Raw genomic sequence first — 12,204 nt, 5'->3', positions numbered from 1 at the left:
CGCGGTAGTCTGGTGTGTCTGTGGACGCCTAGCGGAGATGCCTGGGGACACCTGCTGCCCACGGCACTTACAGCACGCTCGGATGCACAGCTCTTCAGTCTGATTTCTCTTCAGCTTTTAAGAGGCTTTGGTTTCAGGGTTCCTGTCTAATCACTGCACAGCTCTCTACCTCATTCTGCCAAAGAGGGGACATAGCAGAATCAAGATTTTAAGCCATTGGGAACATAGAAACTACGTTTGAATGAATCAATCTCTAAGCATAAGAACTGGCTCTGAATTCGTTTGTGTAGCGAATGCCCTCACCACCACTTCCAAGTCTCCATCTTCCTTACTGGTTTTGGGGCGCCCAGCACCCACCCAGGCTGTTCACTGGAACTAGAACAGTCTCAGGCAACTCTCACAATAAAGGTGATGAAAACGTACTCGGAATGCATCATTTCTGAAATATCCTTGCAACACAGATAAAACAGAGAATTCAATAGAAAAGGGCTTGCTGGTTTTTTCCCCCTAGGAATATCCAAGATGTCTGATATGTCTACTGAATTGGGCAGCTGTGAAATTTGTCATGTAATATTGCCTAATATATTTCTAATGTATATCGTAAAGCGAATAAGCCATTACCCATTTAATTAATTTCTAAATTGCGGTTGACCTGGAGAGACCCCTTCAGGACATAAAGACAGCTCAGACTCATCGGTCCATTTAATACCTCGTGTCTAGTTAACAAGAGAAACAGAGATAGAGCTAAACTACGTTGATGAATTTAAGTAAGGCATTTCACCGCTGTCTCAGTTTTCCAATCTGTGTAACTGGGACACCCTCTGCTCCTTCTATATACTTCATGGGGATGCCGTTGGGACGAATGAGACAATACGTACACACTCTGACCTCCTCGGACAGCAGATCTATAAAAATGCAAAGAAAAAGTTCCCATCTATTATACACATTGAATGCTGTGCTTATGAGCATGGTGAAAGGAGAAAGGATCACATAATTTTGGTAAGCTTGGCTTACTGTGAGGGGCTTCTGACGCTGGGGAATGAAAGCACCATTTCTAGAATCTCATCATATGGATTTGGAATAAACCAAAATGAATTTTAGTCCTTGTCCAATTTGTAGTTAGTGTCTCTATTGTAGCTCTTTTCTGAAAAGTTCTCATTTTGAAAAAAACACAGACAGCCCTGACCACATGCCTAAACCTGGCTTTATAGTTACAAGTACAATCATGTGTTTGCATTTGTTTGCTTAAAAAAATACTTTTAACCTCAATACTAATAGTCGGTATTTTTTTGTATTCAGATCTTTTCCCCTCCATAAGATAGACATTTGAGGGAAATACTCTGAACACAGAACTGTGGCCTTGAATTTTTTAATAGATGGCGACTGGGAGAGGATGAGAAGAGTGCAGGGCAGGGGCAGAATTCCTGGAGGCCCGTCTGGCAGCTGCTCCCAGTGCATTCTGAACAGCCACCTGTGGCTGTGACTCAGCCCGAAGGGACGGACCTGGTCACGACTGCCTTCCACACACTTGCGAAAAAGGTACAAGGTGTATGGAGTAAAGTCTACAAGCTTATTTTTGGTTTGATTTTTAATGGATGGGAGTTAAGTTTTTCAGAGTCTATAAAATGTAGATTAAATTTTCACATGTAAAATAATCCATAATAATTAATACCTGATTCATGTTTATACCTTATAAAGTACTTCTCATACGTTATTTTATTTTATCCTCACAATCGCTTCAAGAGGCAGAGAGTAGAATCGTCTCTACTTGACAGATGCGGAAGGAGAGGCTGGAAGAGTTTAGGTAACTTGCCCAGGTAGTTAATAGGACTCAGAGCGAGACCTCCGCGTCCAAATGCAAAGCTTTCTTCCTGAAATCCGTTCATTCCACTAATGCTTAGTGAGCAGCTACTATGTGACAGGCTGTGTCCGTCACACTGAGGTTTACATGTGGCCTTTTTAAAGGTACCCCACCCGTGTGTGTGTGTGAGTGTGTGTGTGTGTGTGTGTGTGTGTGAACCCTCAGGGCTCTTTCCAACAATAAAATGCTGTTCTCTCTTCCAGTGCACCCTCCCCTGCCACATGCTACGGAAATTCGCCACAGCTTGCAACCTTCCCTGCGAAGCTCTCCTGACGTCTGAGTCAGAAGGATGTGTTTTCCACCTGTCTAGACTGGCCGTGTTGGGCTCGCAGGCCTGCAGGCCTTCAGTTGGGCAGTTCTGATGCATCCTGCCCTAGGAGCACTGACTGTGTGTGGGCCAGGCCTCGGGCACGGAGGGCCAAGGTGAGGGACCCAGAGCTCTGCTCTCAGCCCTGGCTCCGGCCTGCCCACTCCTGGCAGAACATAAGAATGCTGCACAGCGTTCTCACCATGTGCTCAGAGACTGCAGAACCCAGGGCAGGAAGAAGGGACAGCCTGGAGGTGACACTTCTCCTACATGTGGAGTCAGCTAAGATCACGCCTTCCCATGTCCCTCACTGCCCCCCACAGCAGTCCTCAGGGGACAATGTGTGATGGATGCACCTCAGAGATGGCCCCCACCTGCTTCCACTGCCTCCGGAGGAGCCCAGGGCATCTCATGACCTCTGACCTGGGGTGCCAGCCAAGCCTCCTCGTCAGTCCCTCTGTCCCTAATCTCCTTGGCCACTGTCATGTCAGAGCCCACTTCCTAAATGACAGATTTGGTCTGAACCATATATTTCTCCCCAGATCTAGATTTTAGAGCTCCCTGGGCCTACAAATTAAAGTGAAATGCTCAGCATTGTGCTGTAGGCATGTTAGACCCTCCCCTCCACCACCGACCCAGCCCGTCTCTCTCACCCTCACGCCGACTTCCTGTCCCACCCACGGGCTGTATGTCCACGTCTGTCATCACCCATGCTTTCCTCTCTGCCTGCAGTGCCTTTCTTCCCCAACCTAATCCCACTCTGCCTGCAAGGCCCAGGACGAAGTCCACCTGTTCTGTGGAACTTTCTCTAACTCCGTAGTTTAAATGAATCTTTCTTATCTCTGTTTCTAAAGCACTTTGTTTCTTTTTCTTTGTTTAGTACATAGCTTATGTTACTTTCGTTAGTGTATTTACCATAGGATAAATTATATGTGGAAAAAATTGTATCTTTTGTAAGTGTAAAGCATTATTTCTCCCTCTTACTAACATTTTATCCTCTCCCCTTGTGGACTCTCCTCCAAGTACTTCCCAATTGTAGGAGCTCAATAAACACGTTGATTCAAACTACCTTCTGAAATAAACTAATTAGATATACTAGATATCACTTTAAAACACAACGAACTAAATTCTACTAAATTCTTCCCACCCGCAAAATAAAAACAGAATCATTCTACAGTACACATACTGCACAACACTTTCACCTTCAAAAGTCCTCTGTGAAAGAAAGTTAAACCTTTGTATAGCATAGCTATAGGCTGGTTTTTGTTCAGCTCTAAGGACTGCTGAAAGTCTTCATGGGCTGTTGCATAGTCCTACAAAAAGGAGAGTGGAAAAAAAATAAAGTAGTATTCATTAGATATTTGGACATTTCCTATTTTTGATTGGTAAGAAAAAAATCCCAATTCATTCTGTGCCCTTTTTGGCTTTAAAGGAAACATTTCATGACCATAAATATAAGTTGAATGCTTATACTGTTTGTTGAAATAGTTGATTTTCTTAGGAAATTGATGGGACAAATTCACAAAGGTTTAATTTAAGCATACTGTTTCAATTATAAAAAGAATACCATTTTAAATGCTATTAAAGTCATAATCTGTTAGAGAAACTTTAAAAATTATTTTCTGGTACTAACATTATACTGAATACTTCTAAAATAATCATGCATAGATCAACCCTAAAATGTATTATGCTGAGATTTTTAAAATAATTTTCTTGTGCACTAGAAAACTGTTATGAAAATTACTATAAATCCAAAAATAATTGTGGCAATCATAAATATCACTATGCCGATAAGAGATAATCTTCTCAGATTTGGGTCCCTTACAGAAGCTACATATAGTCTCGGAAGCCGTATCAGTTCAGGTGATGGTTCTTGGGTTGTGGTACCCGAAAGAACATAAATTGTACCTCTAAGTTCAACAATCACATTAATAACAGGCATATCTGCTTCCCTATGCTGACATCTCCAGGAAAGGCTGAAGCAATACCTGTGAGCCAAATTTCTTGTTTCTCTCTCTTTCTTTCTTCCCCCTAGTCCAGAATTAGTTATTGCCAACAAAAAAATGTGTTCTTGCTACTTATTATTTCTGTATGGCTTCACCTTCAGCTAAAGAAAATGCTCTTATAACTGTCTTGTATCACAAACATATTACTACACAGCCCCAAACCCAAATCTACAGTAGCTTTCTGAAGTAGAAGGGAAACCGAAATCTTTATCATCACAAAAGGAAATGTTTCAAGGCAAAAGTTACTCACCTCTGATATGAAGTACAGGGTCCCCCGGTGTCTGTACAGCCGTGCTGAGGGCTGAAGTTGGATAGCTTTAGTGAGGTCATTCACTGCTTCATTAATTCGTCCCAGAGGGGACAGAATCTATAAACCCAAAAATGTAATTAGGGAAGAACACTTCCAATTATCAACCTTAAACCTGCCAATGTTTTTGACTTTTCAATTATACTTCAACATTCTCCACTCTCAGTGTGACCCTCTCAGCAGACTAGACCCCACGTACTAAGCAGTGAGGTTCAAGATGAGGGACCACTAGTCCATCCAGCCATGGGAGGCTGATGAAGTACATGACTGCAGCAATTGCCTTGTGATTGTTTCACGTTCTGGGTTATCACACATGTGGCTTTTCCTGAAATGTGACCTTTTGTTTCTCAACCTATAATTTCTCTTTCAGATCAAAATTTGGCATGTCAAAATCAGTCTTAAAAAAAACCTTTGAACAATTAAAATAGAGAAACTGTTCAACACAGATAGTGTCCTCCATGACCTTCAGCTATGTCCTCTGAGGTAGTAAGTGCTAAATGACAATTTCTAAGATTCCAGATGTTTTGTAAGCCCTGTGTGCTAACAAGTCTTAACTCTTCAGTCATGATCTGCAAAGTAGGCGAAAAAACATCTGTAAGCCTGCTTGGAGAGCTCTTTTGATCCAGCATCAGTTATGTTCAGGCAACATGACAATATAGAAGACAGTTCAGAATACAAAGGCATACCAAAAAGACATAAGGAAATCCAACATGGGTATCAGCATTCATGCAACCAAGCTCAAGCATTTTATCCTGAACAAATGTCCTTAAGTCAGGGTTTATTTTGTTCTTATGACATAGATCTTTTTTTTGTCAAGTTTTACTACCTGGTTCCTACTCTGCAGGAACTTAAAACCAGCAAGAGAGAATTCAGCAGGCACATCACCAGTAGCAAGAATGGTACAGAAAGAGGAAAGAAACGAAAGGATGCCTGAGAATTCAAAAGCATAGTGGTTGGGGTTATGTTTTGGAAGGAAAAACATCCCCACCTAGTTTATTAACCGCTAGGTACGTAACTGAATTATGACAGCCCAGCACAGTCATCAATACACAGAAAAATGACCTGAGTAACTAAGAATGTGTAATTATGTTCATTAAATATAGACTATTTCGGAAAGTATGAAAGTGAAAGATTTCTCATAGAATAATTTCTGACATATATAAATGGTATGCTATAATTTAGCTGGAAAAATCACTATGTAGGGGCATTATTGCCCAATAACGTTGGAAAAGGGGAATATTACTATGTATTTTTAAGATAAATGAAAATTACTTTTCTAATTACCAATATCATTTTGGATACACAATAAGCTTTTTATTAGACATACAAAATTTTAAAATCTGCCTACTAAGTCATTTTTCTAAGAAAACTTAGAAATTAAATTCATGCTTTATCATAACATTTTAACATAACATCAGAATAACAGAGAGAAAAAGCCTCGCCCCACCCCCTCGCCCCGCAGATGATGGCAAATTAGCCACCAAATGCTCTCATGAAGCGCCAGCCAGGCTCCTCTGCAGTAATGAGTTACCGTCCGACACAGACCAGAGGTCATGAATTGTAATACTATGAATTGAGGAAGAATTTTATTGAGAAAGCCAAATCCCCAATAAAACATAAAATTCACTTTCAGAAACTGAACTATATAATTTGAGACCCTATAATTTTAATAACAAAACATCACAAATAGTTTTAAATTACTAAAACACTTAATGTTTCCTTTGCTTGCTAAGTTTTCTCTCCCAAAAGAGGAAAAAGAAGTAATTTTTCCCCTTTAGTTCAACTATGAAATCCCACCAGATCAGATGGTGAAAAGTTAAGTTTTATTCAGGTTAAACACATTAACATAAACTCTAAAGCGTTTAACATGGCTAAATGTGTAGTAAAATAAATACAGCAGGAAACCTGGATAGCTTACTATTATTTTATGAAAATAGTAATGTTTTCCTTTAAAAACATTAAAAGGAGTGCCTTTGCACACATTCTTTTCTCTGATCTGAACACCCTTCCGAACGACCTTGTCCCCCCGGACGGACGTGGGATCTGATGGGCTCTCCTGTCACCTACTCAGTGAGGCCTCTGCGGACACCGCAACACCCTGGCCAAGCACGCTGGGAACTCGGGCAGACCACGCCTTTCCGGCAGGCCACGCCTTCCCGGCAGACCACGCCTTTCCGGCAGGCCACGCCTTTCCGGCAGGCCACGCCTTTCCGGCAGGCCACGCCTTTCCGGCAGACCACGCCTTTCCGGCAGGCCACGCCTTTCCGGCAGGCCACGCCTTTCCTGGAGAAGCACCTCCTCTTAGTGTCTCCTCTCACAAGAATTACCTAGAATCCGTGGAATTCTCACCAGTTATTGATCTGTCTCCAGCTCAAGTTAGAAGTTTCTTCAAGGTCTGGTTATAGTCAGCCTTACCTGATCTGTGTCTCTATGCAGATGGGTATGTTTTATGAATATTTTATATAAACACACACGTACACACACACACACACATACACACACACACACACACACACACACCTACTTCTAAAGGCTATTCATTTCGTTTTGACCACACTGTCATATTAAGTCTTGCTAAAGTATGTATATATACAAAAAATGTCATGTGTGATATATTTTTCAATGAACACTGATAGTACACATCATAATACATATTCTAATGCTAAGTATTAGTATTATATGTTAAATCAGAAGTATCAGTTGGCCCATAGTTTTCTAGTAATTTCAACCATTTTTAAAAGCATTAAGTACTGAGGAAGAAAATACAATAGGTATAAGGGAGCTTTAAAATTTACAAGTAATAACAGGGAAAAAAGTCTGAGATTCAACTAATCCAATAAGGACAGAGGGAGAAAGAAAACCGCACTCACTTCTGCTCGCTGCTCAAACACCTCTGGACGGTCTGGTTCCAGGGAAATTACTCGGCTCAGTTCAAACAGAGCGAGCTCAGCATTCTTAATGTCCTTGAAAAGGCATTAGCTTAGTATGAGATCCACTGTTACTCAGAACCGGCTTGAATAGATTTTCTGAAATAACTCATAATTTAGTAACGATATAACTACTTATTTAGCAATAAATATGAATTTAGCTTCTGACGACAGGTCTGCCAAGTTAAATAAGTTACGTTACCCTTGTTTAACTCACTCAACTCTCCCAACCCAGCACCAGCATGCTGGGCCTGACTACCTATAGCTCGCTCCACAGAGGGCAGGATAGTTTCTACATTTACCCGATTTAAACTCTGAATCAACGAATTGCAAGGGATGAGAATGTGGATACCAGCATGCAAAATGACGCTGACTGGCGGCAACATGGGTACAGGAGGGGCCAAGTCAGTGTCAGTCAAAGCCCTGAGCCCACACACCTCCACTATAAAAAGTCTACGTAAGTTCTCTTTAAAATTTGCAAGTTATTTTTACATTAAAATATGAGCATATTATTTTTATATTAAAAATGCATTAAAGATACAAGCAAATTTCATGTCAAGATATAAAATTAAAACAGATGAGAGTTAGGAAGACGTTGCTTATCTTTGGCTTCCACTAGGGCAATTTGGTCATTTATTGATGCCCTGCTACCTTCCTAAGCACCCCCACCATTCCCAAACCTGAGTTCATTCTCAGTCGTCTATGTCTCAGAAGTATACAAATATTACATAAAATTTCTCCAATAGGCCAGCACCCAATTAGTACAATTTTTTTAATTGGCAAAGATACAAAAGTGATGTTCCTCCCTTAATATACAATAAGACAACAGAAAAAGTTTATGTAGAATGTTCTAGACTGAAAATGTGGAGATCTGAATCTTAGACCATTTCCTTATTTACTATATAATCTTAGGAAAGACTTTATTTTTATACCATGGTGCCTCTGTTGAGCAAAACAGACTTCTTATAACCCTCTTCCTGCATTCCTCAGAGAAAAAAGGGGAATAAGACTCCAGAGATACACCTATCTGGGGGAAGTATAATATATGATAACAAATAAAAATAAATTTTACAAAAAAACCTTTGTTCTTCTATTCACCCTTGAAGCATCGTGAACGGAACTCAAACTCTGAGTCCCGCTGGATAACTGGTGCCTTGTCTCCACTTCTACTAAGGAACGTTTCTTAGGGACTCAGTCAGGGTCTCATGCTTTTCTTGATCTATGTCCAGTTCATCATGAGGTAAAGTTTAGGCTGGCAAAGGCTGTCCTTGTGGACCAGAAAGCATGGCCAAACTGACTTCAGAAGCCCTGGGTACAGCTTCCCAGGCCCTGCTTCCTGGCCATTTGATCCTGTGAAAACCCTCTATGGACCTTTGCTCATTTGTGAAGTGGAACGACACACTGCGTGTTCCATCGGAGCTGAACGGACAGTGAGTAGTTCCATCAGACCTCGTCTGCGTCAGGTCAGGTAGGCACTACGGCAAGCGTCACTATTCCATACTCACATGAAGGCCCTTCTTTCCATAGGCTATCCCTCGGCCATAAATTGCACTAACCAGATCAGGCTCCTCCTAGTCAGACCAAAACAGAAACACGTCAAAAACTATAAACAAAAACAAAATAAAAATCAGTTTCTGCTTAAAGCATGTTAATGCCATAAGTGACAGCTCTACTTTATGCTACCACACTCGTAAGTCCATATTCAGTCCCCAACCAGGAAAGTCTGTGATCTTAAAGCTCATTTGCATGAGACATGCAGTAAGAGTTTTGCATTAAAAATACATATATACTAAAATAGGGAGAACCATACTGATCTCTTCCTAGTTTGTTTCACACAGTCATCTCATTTAAAATGTAATCCCCTGGACAACTCTATGACTGGCAGCACCAGCAAGCATGTCTTACAGAGACAGTAGAGGCTCAGAGAAGTAAACAGATATAAGCAAAGGACTGGGTGGTAACGTCTCTTCCTACTTTGTCTCCTTTCATACACTCATGACATAATCTGAGCAGGAAAGGACCCCTCAGTGCCAGCACATTGAAAAATGAAGACACAAGTCGGCTCCACAGTCTGCCGGGGGGTAACACAGTCCTTATACTAATGGGTCAGAATAAAAACCAGACCCTTTCTGCAACCTCCTCTCCGCTGGACCAGACACAAAACCTTCAGGACCAAGGGCAGTGCCTGCTGCCCCCGCCAGGCCCTGCACCCAGGTCAGAGGTCTGAGCTGCCCCACTCACTGAGTGAAACGCCTCCCGACTCCACTTAGCCTCTGCAGTTTTGACCTCATCTCTGGATCCTTCCCTGAACATCGAGGAAAGGAGTAAACAGCCTCTGGCTACAAGGCCCTGGGTGAAACTCTTGACATGGCTAAAGAATTTGTCAGAACTGTACCAGAGGAGGCATCTTATAGGCTAATCTATGATTCAGTTCAAATCTGAGAGAGGGTGTTTGCCAGTATTGGGAAAAAAAGACACATCAACTTTAAGGATGAGCAAGTGGGAGAAGATGCCATGCATGGGGGGGAAAAAAGCTACTTTAAACTGAAGGAGGTACATCAAGTGACCACTTGCTCCCTCACTGCCAGCTAGCAGACTGGCCTCACAGTGTGTGGAAAATTGGGGAAATTCAAGTAAACAATTACAGGTTTCTAGCTTCTCTTCGAAAATCCAACGAAGATAGACCCACGTTTTGGTATTCTCACATGACAAGAAATAAAGAAATAACTAGCACTAAGTCCTGGCTGCCTCTTCAGATGAAGGGTGTGTATTCGTTAGTTTACCACAAGCCCATCCACCACATATCAACGTACTTTGCTCATTTAGGTCAGCTCCCTGGCTCCCCTGTAGTTCTATATTTGTGATTTATAACTTATATGTAACTGGCATGCTATTTGCTAAGTGGAAAAAAAAGTGTAAGTGCAGAACTCCGAAGGAATGGCACCTACAAGTAACACGGATATATGATCGTGTAGGGCAGTGTGCACAGAAGAAAGCTCTCCAAATACTAACAGTTTCAAGGAATATAGAAAACAGAAAATTTTATTACAAATAAAAAATTTTATTGGTCAAAAATTTTATTGGTCTTATAAATTTAGAAAATGAAGAAAATCACAAAAAGAAAGGAGAGGGCACCCTCTCATCCTGCCACTCAGAGGTTAACACTTGAAACATTTAATATCCTTCCTGCTAAAAGGAAGGCAGGAGAGGGACGCAGGTATAGGCGGAGAGGGGGAGCAGGAAAAACAGTCACCCACTGAGGAATGCAAGTCAGGCTGTTTTCCTGTTTTCCATAGCAACAACCCTGGCCAGAAGATGGGACACTGAACAGAACAGCACCTCGGCCAGGCTGGGCAGGGTGCAGAGAGCCCACACAGCTTATCCCAGGACGACATTCTCCAGGCAGAGGAATACCCACTCTCAGATTTATAACATCTCAAAAGATACTATCCAAGAAGCTTTTATCCTGAAACCGAGAAAAGTGTTATGTCAGGTGATCATTACGTGAATCAGGAAAAGGTGTATTTAAATAGCTAGTCCACTGACATGACTGTCATCTCCACACATCCAGCCACTCCAGTCACCCCCATCTCCCCAACCAACGTATCTACACATGAAGTCCTGGCAGTTTCACCTCCTGGTAAATCTGGTGCCTGTCCTTCCCCAGGCATCGCACTACCCTACTGCCACCTTCCTCTCTCACGTAGGCCACTGCAGCAGTTGTCACATTTTCCTGTGTCTTTCCATCTCAACTCCAGACTCACACTAAGGTCACCTGTCGAACACTAAAGTCTGTCACTCCTCTGGCTGAAATTGTTCACTGGCTCCCCAATATCTACAACAGAGACATTCAAACGCATTTCTGCTCTAACCTATAATAATACTTTTTACATCGCAACCCAGTATACACATACATACATACATAACATACACACATACACACACGTATCAGAAACAAAAGTGCCACTAAGTCATATGTAGCCTTACCAAACATGCTGTAATGTAACATTTTTCTAGTCTAATGTGTTTCATTTTTAAAACAGTGCTAGTTTTGACTCGCCAGTTAATTTCAGGCCCTACTAAAGGGTAGCAACTCGCAATTTGAAAAATAATGAGGTAACATCTAAATGCCTTTGCAAAAACTGCAGATCCTTTTCCTGCCTTCCTGTCCAGCCCTGTCTCGTCCACTCCCCCACTACGGACTGCTACTCTAGACTCAGCACTCTGGACAGTTCCCTACATGCAACACGTCCCCAGAGCTCAGGGCATGTGAAATGCTGCCCTCCCTCCTGAAATGCACACCCACTGCCTCTGTGCCCATGAAAGCTCTTCAGTCTCAGCTCAAACGCTCCAGCTCCTCTGACCCCTCACAACCTCCCCTGGAAAATAAATATGCTCTTTCTCCTTCGTTCCTACTAAATGTCATATGGACGTTAGTCATTCATTCAACAAATATTTACTCATGGCATGCTCTCAGCCATGTCTGGTTCCATGTGCCAAAAATACCACCGTAAGCAAAAACCAACACAGAAGGAGAAAGAGTCTTACTTTCTTGGAGCAGAGCCAAAGAACCAAACTATAATGTAGTTACATCTTCAATAAATGCTAGAGAGTAAATGGTGCTTTCAGAAAACGCATGAAGACCTAGACGAGGTTGGGAAGTGCTTCCTATTGGAAGAGGTACCTGAGACCTACAGGGGCGGGGAATCCCAGAGTGGCTGCTGGGCCAGGCAGAGAGCCAAGTGTGCCAAGGCCCCGAGGGAGACAGGGAACATGGCATGTGTCCCACAATGAGG

At 42.1% G+C, this 12,204-nt stretch overlaps 1 protein-coding gene across 5 annotated transcripts in view; it reads right to left on the bottom strand.

The window, feature by feature from the left end:
* The window catches only part of TTC13 (tetratricopeptide repeat domain 13), a 68,916-nt gene that overhangs the window by 31,420 nt on the left and 25,292 nt on the right, over positions 1 to 12,204 (bottom strand). For 2 of the 5 annotated variants that reach the window (XM_081038845.1, XM_081038846.1), the window contains exons 5-8: positions 8,914 to 8,979; positions 7,352 to 7,444; positions 4,425 to 4,541; positions 3,371 to 3,481 (exon numbers count right to left, since the gene is read on the bottom strand). In XM_081038845.1, the coding sequence (XP_080894971.1) occupies positions 3,371 to 3,481; positions 4,425 to 4,541; positions 7,352 to 7,444; positions 8,914 to 8,979 (387 nt within the window). The remainder of the gene's footprint in view (positions 1 to 3,370; positions 3,482 to 4,424; positions 4,542 to 7,351; positions 7,445 to 8,913; positions 8,980 to 12,204) is intronic. The other 3 variants (XM_081038849.1, XM_081038848.1, XM_081038847.1) reach the window with 2 other exon arrangements.

This window comes from Rhinolophus hipposideros (assembly GCF_964194185.1).
Source record: "Rhinolophus hipposideros genome assembly, chromosome: 26".
NCBI lineage: Eukaryota > Metazoa > Chordata > Mammalia > Chiroptera > Rhinolophidae > Rhinolophus > Rhinolophus hipposideros.
This window is presented reverse-complemented; position numbering and strand designations above follow the sequence as displayed.